This window comes from Crocodylus siamensis, chromosome 7, assembly GCF_052110815.1.
Source record: "Crocodylus siamensis isolate JL-2025a chromosome 7, ASM5211081v1, whole genome shotgun sequence".
NCBI classification, from domain to species: Eukaryota; Metazoa; Chordata; order Crocodylia; family Crocodylidae; genus Crocodylus; species Crocodylus siamensis.
The window spans coordinates 26,818,818-26,839,313 of NC_143401.1; the positions used below are offsets into that span (position 1 = coordinate 26,818,818).

Genomic DNA, 20,496 nt, shown 5'->3' on the forward strand with positions numbered 1-20,496 from the left:
AAATTGGTCTTCCTAAAGTTTATGGCTGTTAGACCTTGTTATCCCTTGGGGAGCTCTTGTGAGCAGCTGTTCTCCCAGGTTCTGATGTACCCCTGTTATGTAATTGAAATTGAATTGCTGAGGGAATTAGCTGAGGTCATTGCGGGACTCTTGGCATGACTTTATGAACACTTGTGGTGCTCTGGTGTGGTACCAGAGGACTGGAAGAGGGCCAATGTGGTTCCCATCTTCAAAAAAGGGAGGAAGGAGGACCCAGGAAACTATAGGCCAGTTAGTCTTGCCTCGATCCTGGGTAAGTTTTTTGAGAGAATTATCTTGGCACATGTCCACAAGGGGCCAGCGGGGGAGGTTATGCTTAGGGGTAACCAACATGAGTTCATTACAGGCAGGTCCTGTCAGACCAACCTGGTGGCCTTCTATGACCAGGTCACAAAACCCTGAAATGCAGGGGTAGCAGTGGATATAGTCTTTCTGGACTTTAGGAAGGCTTTTGACACTGTCTCTCACCCCATTCCCATTAAAAAACTGGGGGACTGTGGTGTCGACACCTACACAGTCAAATGGGTCCCTAACTGGCTGGAGGGCCGCACCCAGAGTGTACTGGTGGATGGGTCATGTCGACCTGGAGGGATATGGGCAGTGGGGCTCCTCAGGGCTCGGTCCTCGGGCCCACACTGTTGAACATCTTCATCAGTGACTTGGACAAGGTGGTAAAAAGCACCCTGTTCAAATTTGCTGATGACACCAAGATGCGGGGGGATGTGGGCACACTAGAAGGGAGGAATAGGCTGCAGTCAGACCTAGACAGGTTACAGGGGTGGGTGGACGAGAATAGGATGGGTTTCAACACTGACAAGTGCAAAGTGATGCACCTGGGGAGGAAGAACCAGCAGCAGACCTACAGGCTGAGGAACTCCCTTCTCATCAGTGCAGAGGCAGAAAAGGATCTTGGAGTCATCATTGATGCCAAGATAAACATGGGCCGGCAGTGTGGGGATGCTGTCAGGAAGGCCAACCACACCTTGTCATGCATCCACAGATGCATCTCAAGCAGGTCCAAGGAGGTGATCCTCCCCCTCTATGTGACACTGGTCAGGTCGCAGCTGGAGTACTGCATCCAGTTCTGGGTGCTGCAGTTCAAGAGGGATGTGGACAACATGGAGAGGGTCCAGAGGAGGGCCACTTGCATGATCAGGGGGCAGCAGGGCAGGCCCTATGAGGAGAGGCTACAGGGCCTGAACCTGCTCAGCCTCCACAAGAGAAGGCTGAGGGGGGATTTAGTGGCTGGTTACAAACTAGTCGGAGGGGACCAGCAGGCATTGGGGGAATCCCTGTTCCCCAGAGTACTACCGGGAGTGACTAGAAATAATGGTCACAAGCTGGCAGAGGGTAGATTCAGACTAGACATCAGGAGGCACTACTTCACTGTCAGGGTGGCTAGGATCTGGAACCAACTTCCAAGCGAAATGGTGCTGACTCCTACCCTGGGGGTCTTTAAGACAAGGCTAGATGAACACCTTGCTGGGGTCATTTGACCCCAGTACTTTTTCTTGCCGTGGCAGGGGGTCGGACTTGATTATCTGCTCAGGTCCCTTCTGACCCTACCAACTATGAAACTATAAAAGCTTCCATCAAGTCCCCCCCGAGCCTTCTCTTCTGCAGACTGAAGAGTCCCAAGTCCCTCAGCCTCTCATCGTACAGCCTTCCCTCCAGGCCTTGGATCATATGAGTGGCTCTCCTCTGGACTCTCTCAAACTTCTCCACATCCTTCCTGAAGTGTGGGGGAGTCCAATCCTGGACGCTGTACTCCAGCTGCGTCTCACCAAAGCCAAGTAAAGTGGAAAGATGACTTCCCTGGTTTTGCTTGACATTGCATGGGTAGATGCATGTCAGAGTCTGGTTCTTTGCCAGCCACAGCATCATATTGGTAGCTCATATTTATCTTGTGGTCAATCAAGACTCCCAAGCCCCTTTCAGTCATGGTGCTAGCAACTGTAGCACTGCTAAGCTTGTATGTATGCTGGGGGTTCTTCCTACCAAGCACCTTACACGTCTCTGCATTGAAGGTAATCATGTTTTGGTCATCCCACCTTGAGAGCATGTCCAAGTCAGCCTGTATCCCTAGCCTGTCCTGCAGTGTGACTGCCCTCCCCATAATTTGATATTGTCCATGAACTTTGCCAGTTCACGTCTCACTCCTGAATCCAGATCATTGATGAAGATGTTAAAGAGTACTGGCTCAAGTACCGAGCCCTGAGGGACTCCACTGGTCACCCTGCACCATCTTGAATTGCTGCTGTCAACTAGTACTCTTTGGGTCTGACCCCATAGCCAGTTGCCTAGCCATCAGATTGTATGATGATCAAAGACACAGCTTAACCATGAGGAGATCATGGGGAACTAGGTCAAAGGCTTTCTTCAAATCCACATATATGATGTCCACGTCATCTCCCTTGTCCAGGGCACATGTTACCTGGTCATAGAAGGAGATGAGGTTGGTCAAGCAAGAACTGCCAGTCACAAAACCATGTTGTCTGGCATTCAGAAGCTTGCCTTCCATTAGTCTGGTGTTGATGGATCCCTTGACAATTTTCTCCAGGATTTTTCCAGGAACAGACATCAGACTAATTGGTCTATAGTTCCCCAAGTCATCCCTCCCTTTCTTGTAGATAGGGACCACATTGGCTCTTTTCCAGTCATCTGGGACCTCACCCGAGCACCATGAATTTTTAAATATCTCTGCTCAGGGGGATGCAATGATATCTGCCAGCTTCTTCAAGACTCTTGGATGCATTCTATCTGGGCCCACATACTTGTGAATGTCCAGTTTCTCAAGGTGTTCTCTCACCTGATCCACATCAATTTTGGGCCCATCACCCACTCCCAGATTGGTTTGTGCTGTTCCAGACAGTGTGATCCTCCTGGGAGGGTGAAAAACAGATGCAAAGGAGTCACTTAGGAGATTAGCCCTTTCTTGTGTGTCAGATGCTAGTTGCCCCTTTGGCTCTTGCAGGGGCCCAATGCTATCTTTGTTTTTTTTATGACTACCCATGTATCTGAAGAAGGATTTTTTTGTTGTCCTTGATTCCCAGTGCTAGCCTGAGTTTGGTTTGTGCCTTGGCTTTTCTCGACCACTCTCTACAGGTGTGGGCAAGTGCAGAGTAATCCTCTTTGCTAATGCTTCATGTTTTCCAGCTTGTATAGGCTACTCTTTTGAGCTTAATGAGGTCCAACAGTTCGTTATTCAGCCGTGGGAGCTTCCTTGCCTGTTGACTACATTTTTTGTGAGATGGTATGGCTTTGCCCTGTGCTTCAAGGATTATGTTTTTGAGACATGACCATTCCTCGTGTACTGCCTTTTTGGGGAGTGGGGAGGTGGCCTCTAATTGCCTGACTGACCAATTCTTTCAGTTTACAAAAGTCAGCCTTCCCAAAGTTAAGGATTTCTGTTTTACTGAGGAGTTTGCCTGCTCTTCAGTGAACTAAGAAGGTAACCAATCCATGGTCGCTGTCGCCAAGCTTCCCCTTGATCTGCAAATCAATCACCAGGTCCTCCCCTTTGGCCAGGACCAGAACAAGCAATGCGTCTCCCCTAGTCAGTCCATAGACTTTGTGGGTTAGATAGAAGTCATCAATGCATGTGAGAAAGCTACGTGACCTGTCAGATTTGGCTGTCCACTCATCCCAAAAGATGTCAGGGAAGCTGAAGTCCCCCATGACGATCATGCATCAGGAGCACAGGGCTTCGACCAGTTCCCTATTGAATTCCCGATCTAGTTCTTCCTCTTGGTGTGGAGGTCTATAGTAGACTCTGACAACTAAGTCACCCTCCCCATGTTCTCCTTGTATCCTGACCCAGAGGGTCTCAAGATGCCCTTCCTGGTTTGGAAACTCAATCTTCAGGGAGGTGAACTGATCCTTGACATAGAAAGCAACAGCCCCACGCCTCTTCCTCACACCGTCTCTCCTATAAAGGTGTAATCCTTTACTGCCACTTACCAATCATAGGTGGAGTCCCTGCAGGTCTCCATAATCCCTACAAGGTCAGTCATTTTCACACAGGAGAAGGGCCAGTTTCTCATGCTTATTTCCCAAGCTCCTGGCATTTGTGCACAGGCAATTAAGTCTGCCATGAGAAGCCCAATGCTTCCCTGAGGAGTGAAGTGGGACCTTTCTTTGGGCTTTCGCCAGAGCAGGTTCCCTTGGGCTGCCCACATTATTGGTAGTGCGGCTGACATGACCTGGGCTAGAACTGTTAGTAGACCGCTTATCCCCCAGCGGTCTCAGTTTAAAGCTCTGTCAAGAAGGTCAGCCATTCTGGCCAAGAAGAGCTTCTTCCCTTTCCAGGTGAGGTGGAGGCCATCCCTTCCCAACAGTCCACTGTCTCTGAAGTGCAGACCATGGTCAAGGAAGCCAGACCCCTTGCGATGGCACTATTGCTGGAATCTTCTATTCACCTCGTCAATGCACCTATCCCTCCAGAGCCCATGTCCTGTGACAGGGAGAATTGAAGAAAAAACTATCTGTGCCCCAAGACCCTTGACCCCAACTCTCAGAGCCCTGTAGTCACGCATGACCTGGGCCAGACTTCTCCGTGCCATATCATTGGTGCCCACATGGATCACTAGCATGGGATGGTGGTCGGAGAGCCAGATGAGTTTGGGGAACCTCTATGTCACATCCCGGACATGAGCTCCAGGCAGGCAACAGACCTCATGGGCTAGGGGGTCAGGGCAATAAATCGCTCCCTCTGTCCCCCTAAGGAGGGAGTCACCCACCACAATAACTCTGTCTCTTCTAGGCACACGTGCTGGTGGCCCTGCATCCTCACATGCTGGAGCTGGCCGTATGGCTGGGCCCACTGATGCGAGAGGTGGAAAGCGATTGTGCAGCTCCAGGGAAGAGGCTGCACCTCTTTGGGCTGGAGACAACTATCGTCCAGGCAACCCTAGGCTGGACTTTGTGGTGGTTCTTAGGTTTCACAACTCTGTCATGAGCCATCAGGCGGAGAGCCTGAAAGTAAGAGTCCAGTTCCTGCTCCACATCTCTAATGGATTGCAGTCATTGGACCATTGCCTAGAGTTCCCTAATCTGGCACTTCAGGGCCTCCACCATTAAGCACACCCCACAAAGGAAGGTATGAGTGCCCCCAAACCCAGCTGCCTGCAGTCTTGCTAGGTAGCCTACACATGGAGCCAGGGGCTCTGTCTGAGTGGAGGCTGGAGCCATGGGCCCTGTCCAGGTGGGGGCAGGAAGTGCCGGATGCATTTGTGTATAGGCTGGAACCATGGGCTCCATTTGTGTCAGAGCAGGGGAGTCCAGGTGCACAGGGTGCAACGTGTCCCACCCACCATGGTCCTTGTCGTAGTCTGGCTACTACTGTGCAGATCCTTGGCTGTGACTCAGTGCCTAGAGTCTTGTGCCCTCCTGCTCACCCTTCTGCACAAATGCCCGCACTAACTTGCACACCGGACCTGTTTGCACGGCTCTGGTTGTGCAGCTCCTTTGGGGGCTGGGTAAAGTAGGAGCCAGGGTGGGGTGAGACTCCTCAGCTTCTCTCAGCTGCCTCCCCACAACTGTGCTAGTCCCCTCCCACAATGGGCCCCACTTACCTTCGGCTGTGCTGGGGGTCAGACGGGGGTCCTCTGTGGTTGCTGGGGGTTGCTGGGGATTTCAGGGTGCAGGGGTGCGATGGGCTTACACCCGTGCATCTCTCACCACTCCCAGAGCCTAACGGATGGATCTTTTGATCCATCTGAGTCAGATAGGTCAGTGTCCAAGATCCATTTTAATTATATAAATACACACATAATGCACACACACACACAAACAGACTTGTCAAGGTGGCTTATTATGTACTGTCATCAAGAACTAGGTCTCTGTGTTTGTCCTGGTTTACTGGGTTCGGTGTTGACATTAACTGCATCTCAAGTTGTCTGTCTCTCAGTAAAGTGGCATGTAGAGCAGCGCCCAGCAGGTAAGTCTGTGGAGGGGAAGGGAAGGGGCATTGGGGAGCAGATTGAGGCCCCCACTGTGAGGGAGAGGGTGAGGTTGGGGTGAGTGGGTCCCCAGGGCTGGGGTAGGTTGTACAATGGAGCCACGGGTGGCTCGTCCAGAGGTATGGGGCGGGGCGGGGTGGCTCCTTGCCACTGCACACACCCCCAAGGGAGGAATGGGGGGGCATATGCCTCCTGGATTTGTGCACAGGACAGAGCCAGGCTGCCTATCGTGGGCCGGGGCTCTTTGACCTGCCTTTGCCCTCGGAGCCACACATCCCCTGTCCACCCAGAAGCAGGAGGCACAACATAGCATTGTGCGGCACCTGGGGCAAAGGTAGCAGGGCACAGAGCCCCACCGCACAGGAAGCAACCTGCATCCACCCCACACAAATGCAGGGGGCACATGCCCCCATGGGTCCATCACATGATCCACCCTGGCCCTGGGGTCCCATTCACCCATTCAAATTTCCTACCCCTGCCCCACTCCCTCCCTCAGTGTGGGGGCCTCAATCTTCCCCCTACGACCGTTCCCTCTCCCCACTGCTCACCTCCACAGGCTTACTGGCAGGGCAGTTGCTTTCCTGGCTGCCTGTATGCTGCGGCTGCTCATGTGTATGTCTGTATCTGTGTGCTCCCCCCCACGCTTCCTACTGCAGCAACTCAGAGCCTGCACCAGAGCTGCCCTCCCATCCTCTGAACTGCCACCACTTCCCTGCTGGGTGGCCTCATGACAGTGGTGGAGTAGAGCCCTGGTGTGGGTTCCAAAACCACATACATGATTAACATGTTAAAAAAATTAACCAAGAACCAATTAACCCATTAATCGAGCACGTTAACAGTGATTAATTGACAGCCCTACTTAAAACCAATACCTACTGAGTCTCATTAAGTGCCATGCCTGAAAAATGCCATAACTGTGAAACTGCTTACCTGGCAATATGTATGTTCCAAGCACCACTGTCAGTGTTTGTTTGTGAAAGAGGCCATAAGGAGATTTCTCTCAGTCCTCTATAATATCATTTTCTAATGCTGGATAACTAATTATTTCTGCTTCTCCTATATATGTGCTGTCAGCTGCGCATTGACAGATCCAAGTTTCAAAAAATAATAAAATAAAAGAGATTTTAAAAAACTGATACTTGTCTTGGCACCAAGATTCTGTGTTCCAAATAGTTGTCTGATGCTATATCTTTGGTGCTTTAATTCTGCAAGCTCTTTTGCAATTCTAGAAGGACCTTGAGCGGTCTTGCACCATTTAGATGTAGTTGACAAAATATATCAGGCTCTAATCCTAACTTGATCTTTTAGATAGCTTTACAAATGCTGGAAGCTACTGTTTTAAGTCACCAAAAAAAAATTAGGCATGGGTTTCCAAAGGTCTTTTATGTAGTAGCAACTTGCCAGGGTTTCAGCTGTGACTCAACATTGTAGTAACTCCACTAATGCAAACCTTTGCAGAGGTAAGAGCTGTTGTTTGCACTAGTTGAAACTGTAGTAAGGTGGAATGGTGCATCTCATGGTTTATAGCTTTATACCAGAGCTGCGCTAAAGGGTTGCATCAGTCCAGCTGCATTGGTGACTAGCCAAAAATGACTGAAATTGGAGTACAAACAAAGATAAAACCAAAGTCTGTTTAATGAGAATGAAAAAGCTTAAATCCAGATCTATTTGGTTCAAGACCAGTCCATTTTTTCTGGTGCTTACTTTGTCAACACCATTGTGCCATTGTCTGGAACTGATTTTAAAAAGACTAAGTCAAATGCATAGCATTTGTGAATTCATGGTCCTTACTGTACAAAAAGAGAAATGTAAGTTATACTGTTAGCATTTCAATACTGTTATACAGTCTTTTGCAAGGGGAGGGGGGAAGTTGAACCTAGACCTGAGCTAAACCCCTCGGGGATATTATTCTGCACCTTAAATTACACTCACATGTATTTTAGTTCAGATCAAGTTTTCAGTCTAAAATTGGTAAGAAGCCTAATTATTTGACCAGGTTAGTATTTACATAGACCACTGTGCAGCTCTCTGTGGTTTATCCACAGCTGGCACCATACTAGCATTGAAAGGTTTTTATTTTGTATTTGGAACAGTTTTAAACAAATTCCAACTCTGTTCATTAAATGAAACAGTAAAAGACAGTAGAGATTGCTATGGAGATGAGATATTATATAAGTTGTTCATTTCAATTCTTCATGATATAAGAATAGAAAAGAAGAATCGGGTGTATTTGTAGACCAAGCCTGCAAGGTGGTGAGCAACTTCAGGAGGTCAAAGCATCTCCCATTGACTTTAAAAGAACATGTAGCACAATTCAGGATCAAGCTCAGCTTTTCAGTGTCATAAATTTCCTTAATTAGGGAGTTTAATTTATAAAGGTTTAATCTGTGAAGTTTGTCAATGAATAAAACTCTTGAGCGCATCTTCAGCTGAAATACTTTGGGTAAAACTATAAATGTAGTGCCATGGTGGGGGGCAGGCAGATCAACCCTCCCCGCAGTGGGGCTGGGGCTGGGGCTGGGGCTGGGGCTGCCCAGCCAGGTTGGGGCAGGCATGGAATGGAGCCATGGCTCATCCAGGAGTCGCGGGGGGTGTTGCTCCCACTGCTGTGTGCTGCTTGTCCCGTGGCTCCCCCTGCTGCTTCCGCCACTTGTCTGGGAGGGCATGGGGAGAGGGGGCGTGCCACCAGATCTGCATGGGGTAGGCAAGGCAGGCTGGGGTTGAGCAGCAGAAGCAGTGGCAGAATGAGCCACCAGATGAGCGGCACGCTGCGGTGGGAGCTACCTTCAGCTGTATCCTGCACCCACCCTGCCCTAGTTGGGCCCCACTCCCCCTCTCACCACAGGGGGCATTGATCTTCACCCCCCCATGCCCCTTCCCTCCCCTTCTACCACAGCAAACTTCCCAGCTGGACACAACTCCCCAAGCTGTCAGGCTTGTGCTCCTTGTATGCTGCGCTATGACTGTACACACACACAAGCATTTATTGGCCAAATTATTGGCCACTTCAAGCCGATTTCCCTTATAGTCAATTTTCTTTATATGGGTGCCGATAGTGGACTGATGTATCAGTGCACCTCTATTAATAAACATTTGCTAGATTATAGAAATGCAAAACAATTAAAATGTCTTAAACATGCATAAGATTACCATTATTAATAAATATAGCATCTTAAAGTTCAGTATATTCAACACTAGGAATCAGATGATGCTATAAGTTTCTATAGTAAAGTCACAGTATCACTAATACAGTTGTTCATACTGAGATCAGTAAATCTGACCACATCTATATGGGACATTGACTACACAGTTGTTACTGTGCAGTCATTTAGTACTTGTATACTTGTCCAGATTTACTGCACAGCAGAATCGTCAAATGGCTTTTAGGTGATGCTGACTGAGCAGTACCTTGTTACTACTGTGCGGTAGCATTGTGTCATGCTTCATGCCACACATACTACTGCTCAGTAGTAACGAACTACTGCACAGTCAGTATCTCCTGTAGATGCAGCCTCTGAGTCCTACAAAAGTCCTATATGTCACAATGGGGTATAGGTTGTATCTGTGTTGGTCTACAAACATAGGCAGATAAGGTTATTTGGTTAAATCCCATCTCTTTTATTAGAACAAATTAAATAATTGGAAACGTTGTTTGCAAGCTTTTGGGTACAAGTACCCTTCGTCAGGCTGAGGAAGTATCATGTCACAGTGAAAATTTGAGGGAATAAAACCAAATTTACATAACAAGATTTGGTAAGTGGTTGTTCCTTCATGAAACTACTTAATTTGGTCTACTTTTATGTGTTAGCTTTACTAAATTAGAGTTGATTTGAGAACATGTGAAGCACAATAATGCATATTATGATTAATAACAAAGATTTAGAATGGCAGATTCAAAATGTCAGCCATCAAAAGTATTCTCTCACAATTTCCACTTTGTCAACATTGAAATCTAATGAAATGACCTAATAGATTGTTCCTGGTTTCATTCTGTAAATACATTACTTTGAATTTATTTTATATTTGCATTATTTCTCTCATTCTTATTGGGAGAGGGAAGAAACCTAGAAAATTATCTACTGTATTTATTCAAATACAAAAGAAGGCTTTTCCCCCATAATTGGCATGCTGGGGAAAGCTCCTCATTTATAATTGCACACAAGGTAATCTGACTAAATACATTGTCTATCATAAAACTGCTGCCAAAAGCAGCATGTGCTCAGCAATAGAAATGAACTATGAAGTTGATTAAATGCAGCCGACACTGAACATAATTGTAAAACACATGGCCCATATCAGGCAAACATGCCGATACGAACCTTTTTTAACAAATTTTATTGAAAACACACGTATCACCCTATACTTACAAAGCTATACATACTGGGCATCCTTGTTTTACCTAAACCTCGTAGCACAGAAACAACTACATATCAAAACCATACAGCTATGTATGGTAAGCCCTACATTCCCTATTTTATACTTCTGCATGAATCCTTCCCCTATGATGTAATGAATCAGCAGTTGCCATGCCCATGGACTCTTCAAAGAGGTCTGATATACTCCCTGTGTCCTCAAAATTACAGCTGCGTGAAATTGAGAGATATGCACTGCTTTCCTCTATCCATTTGTTACTGCCTTGCATATTGTACATACATATTTCACATAGATGAACAATCCCAAGTCTGGCAGCCCCCATCCCTCCATTTCTTTTGCTTTATACAGTTCAACTCTAGCCAGTCTTTCTCTTTTGGCATTCCAGAAAAATGCACATATTTCCCTCTGTACTTTTGTTATCTGCTGTCCCATCAGTGGGTATATAAGCCCCATATATAGAACAATCAGCAGTGTCACAGCCTTAAACACCACCACTTTTCAGGCAAAAGACAATGTCTTTCCAGACTATAGCCAGAGTATTTGTCATAGTCTTGCTGTCACCTTTTCCCATGCTGTATTACTTTTTCCTTCAGCATTCATCAGAATCCCTAGCATTCTGATTTCTCTCTCTGTTTGAAAGCACAGCTTCTCCAGTTCCCTATTCCCATTATGGTGCTTTTCAGTCTACTTTGCTTAGCCCCTAGCAGTTCTCCATACTTTGATGTATGCTTTAGCATCCTTTACATTGAAAGTCTATCTCTACTACATTTATATCATCCATGTATACTAAACATTTTACTTCCACCCTTCCCCGCGTCTTTACTCTGCTTATGACATTGTCTCTTTTTATTTTTTGTGCTAATGGTTCCATGATGCATACAAATAGTAGTGGTGACAGGGGGGACCCTTGTCTCACTCCTGTATGGATTTTAAAAGTCCAGCTTAGGTGCTTTGACTCTTCTTCTCTATAAAATACCCTTATCCAACATATAAATTTCTCTAGGAACCCCATTTTCTCTCACACCTTGAATATGTATTCACAATCCACTCTGTCATATGCTTTTTCTAAATCTAGGTTTGCTATAACTCTGTTTATTTTCCTCTCTCAGATGTGGGGCAGTATCTCTGATCACTTTGGAGATCTTTCTGCCTCAGGGATGGGCAAAATACAGCCTGCTTGCCAGAGCCGACCTACAAGTTGATTGGATTTGGCTTATGGCTGCTCCCATGGTGCAGGGCCCAGGGCAGCCCAAGCTGCACCCCAAGCAGACATAGCTGCTCCCACTGTGACTGCAACTACCTGGGTGCTGCTTGGTTCCCCTTATCTCCAGCACCAGCTCCTTCTCCTGCTCCAGCTACGCCACTCCAGGCCAGGAGGAAGCTTCAGCTGAGTGTCTTCTGTCCCAGTGTGTGGAGCTCTGACTCCAGCTCCTGGCTGTATTCCACCCACTCTGCCCATCCAGCACAGGTGGCTGAGTTTGGTAGAAGGTGCCTGGGAGCTGGAGTTGAGCCCCGCACATTGGGGCAGGAGCCACCTGACTGAAGCTCTCCTGGCTGCCTTCCACCCATACACATGTTCTCCCACATACCACACCCACAGGGTAGGGGCTACCCATTAAGCCTTTGCAAGTATAGTCAGACCCTGTGCGAAGACTGTAGTTTGCATCAGCACCAACTCTTTTCCAACTCTTTTTCTAGTCATGGTGAGCCACTACATTGCATCCATTTGGACTTCCTCTTCACTTCCACAACTGAGCCATGCCTTTCTTTCCTATTCCCAGTGACTCATGTTTCTTCACCAGCCTTGAACGCCTGGCAAACATTGCTAAACAGGGACTCAAATGGTTCACCCAAAAACCCTCTGTTGCCCCCTCTCTCAAACTGTTGCATATAATTAGTGTGGTCCCACCATCCATAAGTTGAAGCTGAACCAAATTGTCCTGCCCCTCATCTGCATATAAAATTTTAGAATATCCCAGGATTCGTGACAAGAACACCTGGTTCCAGTCATGAGTGTCGGCTTATTAGCACCTGAATCCTTTGTGAGGGATATCTGGAATACATGCACATACTGAGCAGCGCTGAGCTGTGAGGTCCCCATGGCTTCAACTGCTGCTGACAGTGGTGGGGCGTAACCCATTGAACTATGAGGTAAATCACAAGCCTTTAGGTTTGAACTAATATTATACGTAGTTTGTACTATATATAAGTAGGTGCCAAAGTGGTCCTCAAAAGTATGTTTATGGAGTACCTGTGCTAAAACTTGTAGCAGTTTCAAAAAAAGGTAACATGCATCAATTCTGGATGAACTAAGGGTCTGGGTACTATATGCAAATTGCTACAGTCATATTTGATGTCAAAGTTACTGGTTTCAAATTTGTTCCTCCCTTCCATGTGCTCAGGGAGAGCAGGGTCTGACAGTAAGGAGAGTGGGAAGAGGCTGCCAGGTGAAAAAGTTGCAGGAAGCAGAGAACAAAAGGGCTACCTGACCTCCCAGATTAATTTTTCCTGCTGTAGCAGTGGGAATGGGACAAATTCAAGGCAAACCTCCACTAATTAGATTCTGTTCTTAGAAGATGTATAACAAATGTATTTCCATATATAGAATCTCATTATTGGGGGGATCATCTTAAAATCGGGGTAATTTTCTATTTGAGTAAATATGGTAATATTATAACGTTATTTATAGTCTATGGTGCTTGAAATAATAACAGTGAATAGTAATCCCCCTATTTGTTCAGCCCTTAAAACCATCCTTAACTTCTTTTTCGCCACCAAGTACCTGTTCATAAAACTTTGAAACTAATATATTAATAAAGGGAAATATTCATAGAAAAACTGAGATACTAAGTAAATTTCCTAATAGTATATTGAAAAATAACAAATAAATACAGTATTACAGTTCAGGACTATAAGTATATGTATAATCTATACTTTGGCCTGCTTTTCTGGTAGCTGGAAAACTTAAAGGGTGATAGAAACTAGGAGTTTCAGGTAATACTCTTTCTTTTAGTATTGTCATTTGAATTTTAAGGTCCATGGCTGAAATTCCAGCAAAAGTGTTCTCCAAAGGGAATCAGACGAAGTAAAGGTTTCATCTCTTCTTTGCTCACTTATTTACCTTCCTGACCAGAACAGAAGCCCTTCCTCTTGCTCATATTTAATGTTTCCTCTGTTGGGCTGTACTTTGGTAGATACTAATTATAGCTCTTCTTTTTGTTAATAGAAGTATTTTTGGTGTACAAATGGTTTCATAATTGAAATATTAACAGTTATCAAGGATTTGGGTGTAAGGGATTAAATTAAATTATGTTATCCTTTTACATCTCATATGAATGTCCAGTAATGATTTTTTTACTGAGCTCTGATACATAGCCAATGAGCAAGAGCTGCTGGTCCACTTCCAACTGGCTAATCTCCCATTCTATTGTTCATTCTACCCTTTCCATAGCGGCAGAATGGGAGTATATGATGATAATTCAGGTAAATTCCACAAACGAGAAGGAAAGTGTTTGAGTATGTGGCTGCAGCAGAATGGACAGAACTGTGCTGGAGAAAGGTGGAAAACACAGAACCTTGACTTGCAGAATCAAAATAGTCTATGCACAATGGATGCCATACCCTGCATGTCCATTATATATGAGTTTGCACCTGCCGGGCCTCGATCGTATGATCCCGTGCCGCCCGGCCCAAGGACTTGGTGGTAACCTTTCACTCCGTCCCTTAGGGGAGGTGCCACCGATCTCCTGGTTCAGGCAGTCTTCCCCCTCCTTATCCCGCCTGCCACGACTTTGATGATATTTCAGTGGTGGAGGGGTACGACTGTCTGATCCTGGCTGCCTCCCCGCGGCCAAGGCGTGATGTTCTTCACAAGGCTCCAACCTCCCCTGTACCTCGCCCTATCCCAGCCTCAGTGGTGTGCTATTGTGGTTGCCAATGACTGACCCTTACTTGATGTAGGGTCCCTCCTGATTTTAGTCAGGCCCAGGAAGAGGGCCCAATAAACCCAGACCCTTTCCTGACTCCTGTGAGCTTAGGGGCCCTAGCTCCCTCTGGCTGCGATGCTCACCAGTAACGACAATAAGAGCAATAATGGTAGTGATAATAATGATAATAATAACAATAATAGGTCCACCAAGAGGCTACGGTGACCTTACTTCAACACCCCTTCACAACCTTCCCTATATCTCTGCCCAGGCATGCCTAGCACAGTGCCATCCCCTTAAACTCCAACTACCCTTCCCCTTAAGGGCTACTATGTAAGCTCGGGTGGGGATAAGTACGCCCTCTACGTTCCTCGATGAAGGGGCCCTGCCTCGATGGGGTTCCAGTCTGTGTCCTGTGTTGCAAGCATGAAGGTCTCAGTTGGCCTTCTTGTCCGGATACCTCTTGCTTCGTACTTCTGCCGGCCTCGAGCCCCAGTTGACAAGGTCTCTCCCGTCAGCTCCCCTCGTGGCCCGAGGGTTATATACAGCCGGGACACCTGCGTCTTCTCGGGTCCGCCAGCGGCGTCTTCTCCTGGGCACAGTTTGAATACCTTTTGTGAGCCCGGAGCAGCATCCCCTGTTCCCTCTACTGCCTTAGTGGCCCCCAGGGCTCTTCTCTTGCCACTCTCCTGCCACCTCCTCCTCGGTCCGCCTATTCCCCCTTCTTATACTCCTGAGTTGGTTCACCTCCCCCTCTCTCCCAGCTGTTTTCCCTTATGTAAAACCGTGGCTAATGAGTCGCACGGGCTCCGCCGCCTCTTTCTGCTCCACCGTGGTTCCCGCCGCCGCTTCCAGTCCCACCGTGCCTCGTGCTCATTCTTCCTTTCTCCTCCCTCTCCCTGGGGTGTGCTGTCCCCCAGGGTCCCTCTTTGACCCTTCAGGGTTCAAATCTCCCCCTTGTCCCGGGACAGAGTTATATACGAGATAATACCCAGTCTTCAAGTGAACTTTTCATTACTTCTTAGAAAGCCATCACTGAGTATGTGCAGAGCCCCAGATAATATCATACTTAGTCACTGGAATTAAGCAGTAGAGTGTGACTGATACTTTTGAAAAGAAGATGCAGTTTGTTTACCTTCCTGTATTTTTAGTTTGGATTTTCATAGAAAGACCACTGAAAAAAAGTTAAAATTAGGCTTACATGTCAGTGTTGGGAGCAAAACAAAACTTCAAAATACCTGCCTGATAACAGAAATCTGTGTTTTATCATCATCAACATATCTGGATTCCTTGTCGTTTCAGTTGTGTTCACTTTCAACTCTACCACGTGTTGATCAAAGGGTGGCATTTATATACAGTTTTGTATTTTATACATGTAAGTTTTTCTTGTTTCTCCCTCATTGCAAGCAGCATGTTTAATATGGTTTATAATCTGAAATGAGTAATATATGTTGGTTTGTTTCCTTGTTTGTAGGGATTTTTTCTGACGGTTTCACCAGAGGCAGTATTAAAAGTGGCCTCTCAGGCTTCTGCAAACAACAAGATCTTCAGTTTAAATCTTTCTGCACCATTTATTAGCCAGTTCTATAAAGAGCCAATGATGAAAGTTATGCCTTATGTTGACATCCTTTTTGGAAATGAGACGGTAAGTCCTTATAAAAATATTTGAATAGTCTCTCATTTCCACCTTTTTATTTACATATATTAATAATTTTTTATTATACAATAGTGTAAATTTAATCCATAATCTTAGTTCAAAAATAATTTAAGGAAGTGCAGTGATTTGGTGAATAGCTAGTGTGTTAACCTGTTAAAAATGTGATAATATCATCTTTGATGGATATTTATGGAATAAAATAGAAACTGTCTTAGAGGAGTCCATGTAAAAAATCTCCTTTTTGCTTTGCTTTTCTGTGCATGAGTGTAGAAAGAGATTATGTGAAATCAGTGACAAAGCAGACATTGACTTCACTGAGACTTATATTCCAGTTACCATATTGGTACTGTGTTGCCTTCTTGCACTTCACAGAGTTCTCTGAGCATTTATAGGATTGCTTGTCATGGAAACCAGTGATGAATTCCTGAGACAGAAACTTAACAAAATGAACTAAGGACTTATCTGCACTTGAGATATGGACTGATAGCTGAAATAATGCTAAAAATTGATTGCTATGAAAATGGCTTATCCTTTCATCACAGGTTGCAAGTCAATTTCTGGTGCTGGTGCATCATGTTCAAATGTGGTAGGGTTGCATTGGTGCAGATATAACAATGCAGAAAACAAGTGCAGACAAGCTAGGAAGAACAAATCTCATCTGTTCAGGAGCTTGGAATTCTGTGATTCTAAGCTCTGAGAAAATCAATTTTTTTTCAGGTCCACTAGGGTAGTGACAACCTCCTGAACCTCAGGAACCTAAGTGGAAGAAATATTTAAATATTGGCATTCTCCTATCATTGTCACTCTCTCAGGCTCATTCTGTCATTTGACATACAGAGACCTCATCAGGTGCTATTGCGTGTCTCTTTTCCATAATCAAACCATCTCAAGTGCTGATCTAGTCAGACCTTACAAATTAAGTAGTCAGACTTGGTCAATACTTGGTTGTCAGGCTTCCAGATGGTTAAGTGTCCCTTCTCTTTTTATATCAGTACAATTCTCATGACCTATTTGGATATTATGAATCGCAGTGTTATGCAAGGTACCTTTTTTCAGAAGAGGTGTATAACATAGCTTGTGACACTTGTTATTAGATATCAGGCAATACTTCACAAGGAAAAGCCCCAGTTACTGGTCAGATTAACATTTTGAGAATTATATTCTGCCCACCTTACTTCCATCAGGCATTTCATTTGGGTATGATGGTATTTACTCTGTGTCATAAAATATTGTGCAGGGTGTAATGAAGTGTGCCGTTTCCCCTGCATTTTCTGCATATAGTTTTTGAAGCATTTTGGTATCTTTAGGTAAAAACAGTTAGCAGTCATTGCAAAGTGTGACTGTACAATAGATGTATTTCAAAGAGAATCACTGTTCTTTAGCTATGTTACTTGCAGCCAGAGTTGTGTCTATAGCCTTGGGTTTCCAAATGAATGTAAGCATAGTCTACTTTCATCTCTGCTTCTTGCTACATAACCTGCCCATTGCCACTTTAGGTTCTCCTTTCTTTAAGATATCTTTCAGCATGGCTCATTCTCCTGTCTCTTAATCATTTGAAACCTCTTTCTTTCTATAATACGCCTCCTACCTATTAGTACTCCTATATATTGTGGCTGCTAGTGTTTCTGCTTAGTGTTATGTCTTGTAAGCAAGAGCAGATGCAAAACGCTTTTAACTTTTTGTTTATTCTGACACAGTTCAGCCTCCTAAATGGTCCCCTTCATGTAATTTTGAGTTATGTATAAATGCTTAATTGTGTCTAGCAGATAATATATGTCTTGATGTACAATTAACTGCTTCAGGGATAATGAACATCTTAAGTCCTATTTTTTCCCATGTACTCTTATCTTGTTTCTATCTTGACTATTGTGTTTTCATTAAGTTTTGCTAATTTACATAAACAGGAAAAGGATCCTTAAGTCAACCTTTACAACGCAGTTTTGTTTTAATACATAAGTAAATATGTAAGCTAAGCATACTAGATGGTATAGTTGTTATTTTATTAGAACAATAAATAGTGTCACATACAATTTTACTTCTTGGTATCTTCACTCTACATTATAAGCCAACATAATTTTATTGTTAAACACTGAACCTTTTATATTTTTAGAATAATACAAAAAAAACAGTGAGGAGCAAAATTCAAAATTGCTGCCATGCCTAAGCTAAAAACAAATGGCACAGTGATTTGAAATTATATCTTGTACTTAAAAATTTACATTTTAATGGAGATTGGTTATTACAAGTCTATCCAGATGATAATTAAAATGGGCAACTTATAAACCTCTCAGAATAAATGCTCTAATTTAGAATGTAAATGCCAGCCTACCCTTCACTGTACTGGTGATCCTGAATACTGCTATAATAACTTAGTATACTTACGATTTCAACTGTAGTTCTGTGACTATTGGTATATTAATGATTTCTTTGAAATCTCTTTAAAACCTAAGCAAAACATCTTGTCTTGGAAATTTGACACTTATTAAATAGACTTCACATAATACATTTAATATAGGACATTCAATATAAAATAATTATGCAGTCATTGCTGCTAACCAATTAAGGCCATTCTACAGTCATTATCTGGCAATACATGACTGCAGAATTTGCTTATTGTCATTGCTTTTAATTTTTATTAAATTAAGTTTTTTTTAATGGTGTCATTTTGCAAATAGTTCTTAGCAATAATACTTTCCAAGCTACCATAATCACTGGATAATTAACCTGCCAGGATTAAGCACACTCTACTTTGCCTCAGGATGCTTAACTCTCAAATAAGGTCAATTATCTCCTGATGATAACTGCTTTGTCACAAGTTGCTGCTTAATTCATCTGTAAAAACTCACAATACATATTTTACAAGTCAAGGTAGCTTTAAAAAATAACAGTGGCTGCAGTGGTCAAAGGGTAAGTTTCTGATAATCATATCCCAGTGTAAACCTAACTAATGGATAGGAGGCTTCTTGCACAAGAGTTGCTATGTATGCAGATATAGGTGAAAGGTAGGGAAGAGTGCCATAACTGCATTCTCCCTTTCCCCTAGGTCTTTTCCCACATCCTGGTTAGTCTCCTCATCTCTGATAGGCCTGCTTAAGCTGTCTGAAGGGTAGGCTAGGAGGCATCTGCTCTACACTACCTGTTTCTCTTCAGAATTCTCTGAATATTCACCTGGAAGTAAATGCTGCTTTTGGGCCCAGGCCTGTACCATCTCTGAAAAGATGCTACAGGCAATAGCAGCTCTGAAAGAGAGGAAATGAAGTCTGTGTACTGAGGAGCACACTTGTGGGCTGCAGTTTCTTTTTCTTAAAAGATTTCTCTGAGTCTGGAGATTCTGGAAAGCCATGATCCTTGCCTTTCTGCAAACATTTTAGACACTGGGAGAAATATTTGCCAAGGTATATTTGCCAAGGTATATTTGCTGATATCATAGAATCATAGAAGTAGGGTCGGAAGGGACCTTGTAGATCTTCAAGTCTGAACCCCTGCCTGGGCAGAAGAAAAAACTGGGCTGAAATGATTCCAGTCAGGTAGGCATCAAGCCTCCTCTTAAAGACCCCCAGGGTAGGAGCCAGCACCACTTCCCTTGGAAGTAGGTTCCAGATCCTATGCTGAAGCAGGTTTTGCTGGGTCTGCTGCCTATTTACAGTAGGATGTCACCATGAGACAGTTCCAATTTGCATTTATTTTCTTTTTATTTAGACTAACACAGGTTTTGAGTGCCTGGTAAGTTATTTACAAATAAAAACCAGGATCAAACAAATTAGTTCACCATTCACAAAGAAGTGCAAGTTAAAAGGAAGTTATATAAAGTGGTGAACCAAACGTTAAGAAGAAATAAAGTAGTTTTTTTTTTAAGCAGCAAAAAATAAAGCCAAATTTAACAAGCTGTCTTGAAAATCAAAACCGCTTTATACGCACTGGTTGATGCTGTTACCTCTAAACGTGTAGTCTATGAACAAATTAATTACAGGATTTTAAGCTAAAGTTCTGCAATTACAGAGTAGTATTGCGACCTGATTAGGAAATTGATATGGGTGCAACAACAAATGCACTGAAAAGAAAGGAGGTTACATGAAAGACTTGTACATTTTGAAAAGCCATAACAATGGCTCTAATAATGCTTCTGGAGCCATGTATCCTAAGCTTTAGAAAAATGAATACATTTGCATGCAAAAAAATAAACAGGCCTTGTCATTATTATATCTAAGAATTGTACCAAAAGGGCACATTATGTCTCTTTAAATTAGAATGCTTGTAAATGTTATGAAGTAGAGAACAGAATCATATAAAAAATCCTCACAAATATTTGGGGGGGGTGCTAAAGCAGTCCCCCCTTCCCTTGCACAGCACTGAGCTGAGAGGGGGCATGGCCAGGCTTTGGCAGGACACTCTGATTAGCCCAGCAGGGAATTGATAACAGTGTTTATCACCTCTAACTCAGGGTTTATCACCCCATTAACAAAACAGCAGAGGGACATTGTCATCTACCTGTTGATTCAGCATGGACCTTAGCCAGCATGTGGTCTGTTAGCTAATACAC

The 20,496-nt window shown here is 44.3% G+C and overlaps 1 protein-coding gene across 4 annotated transcripts in view; it reads left to right on the forward strand.

Annotated features, from left to right (window-relative positions):
- Positions 1-20,496, forward strand: part of ADK (adenosine kinase) — a 577,699-nt gene that overhangs the window by 413,466 nt on the left and 143,737 nt on the right. For 3 of the 4 annotated variants that reach the window (XM_090058441.1, XM_090058442.1, XM_090058439.1), the window contains one exon: positions 15,774-15,944. The exons of the other annotated variant lie outside the window; for it this stretch is intronic. In XM_090058441.1, coding sequence (XP_089914567.1) covers positions 15,774-15,944 — 171 coding nt within the window. The remainder of the gene's footprint in view (positions 1-15,773; positions 15,945-20,496) is intronic. 4 annotated transcript variants of the gene reach the window in all.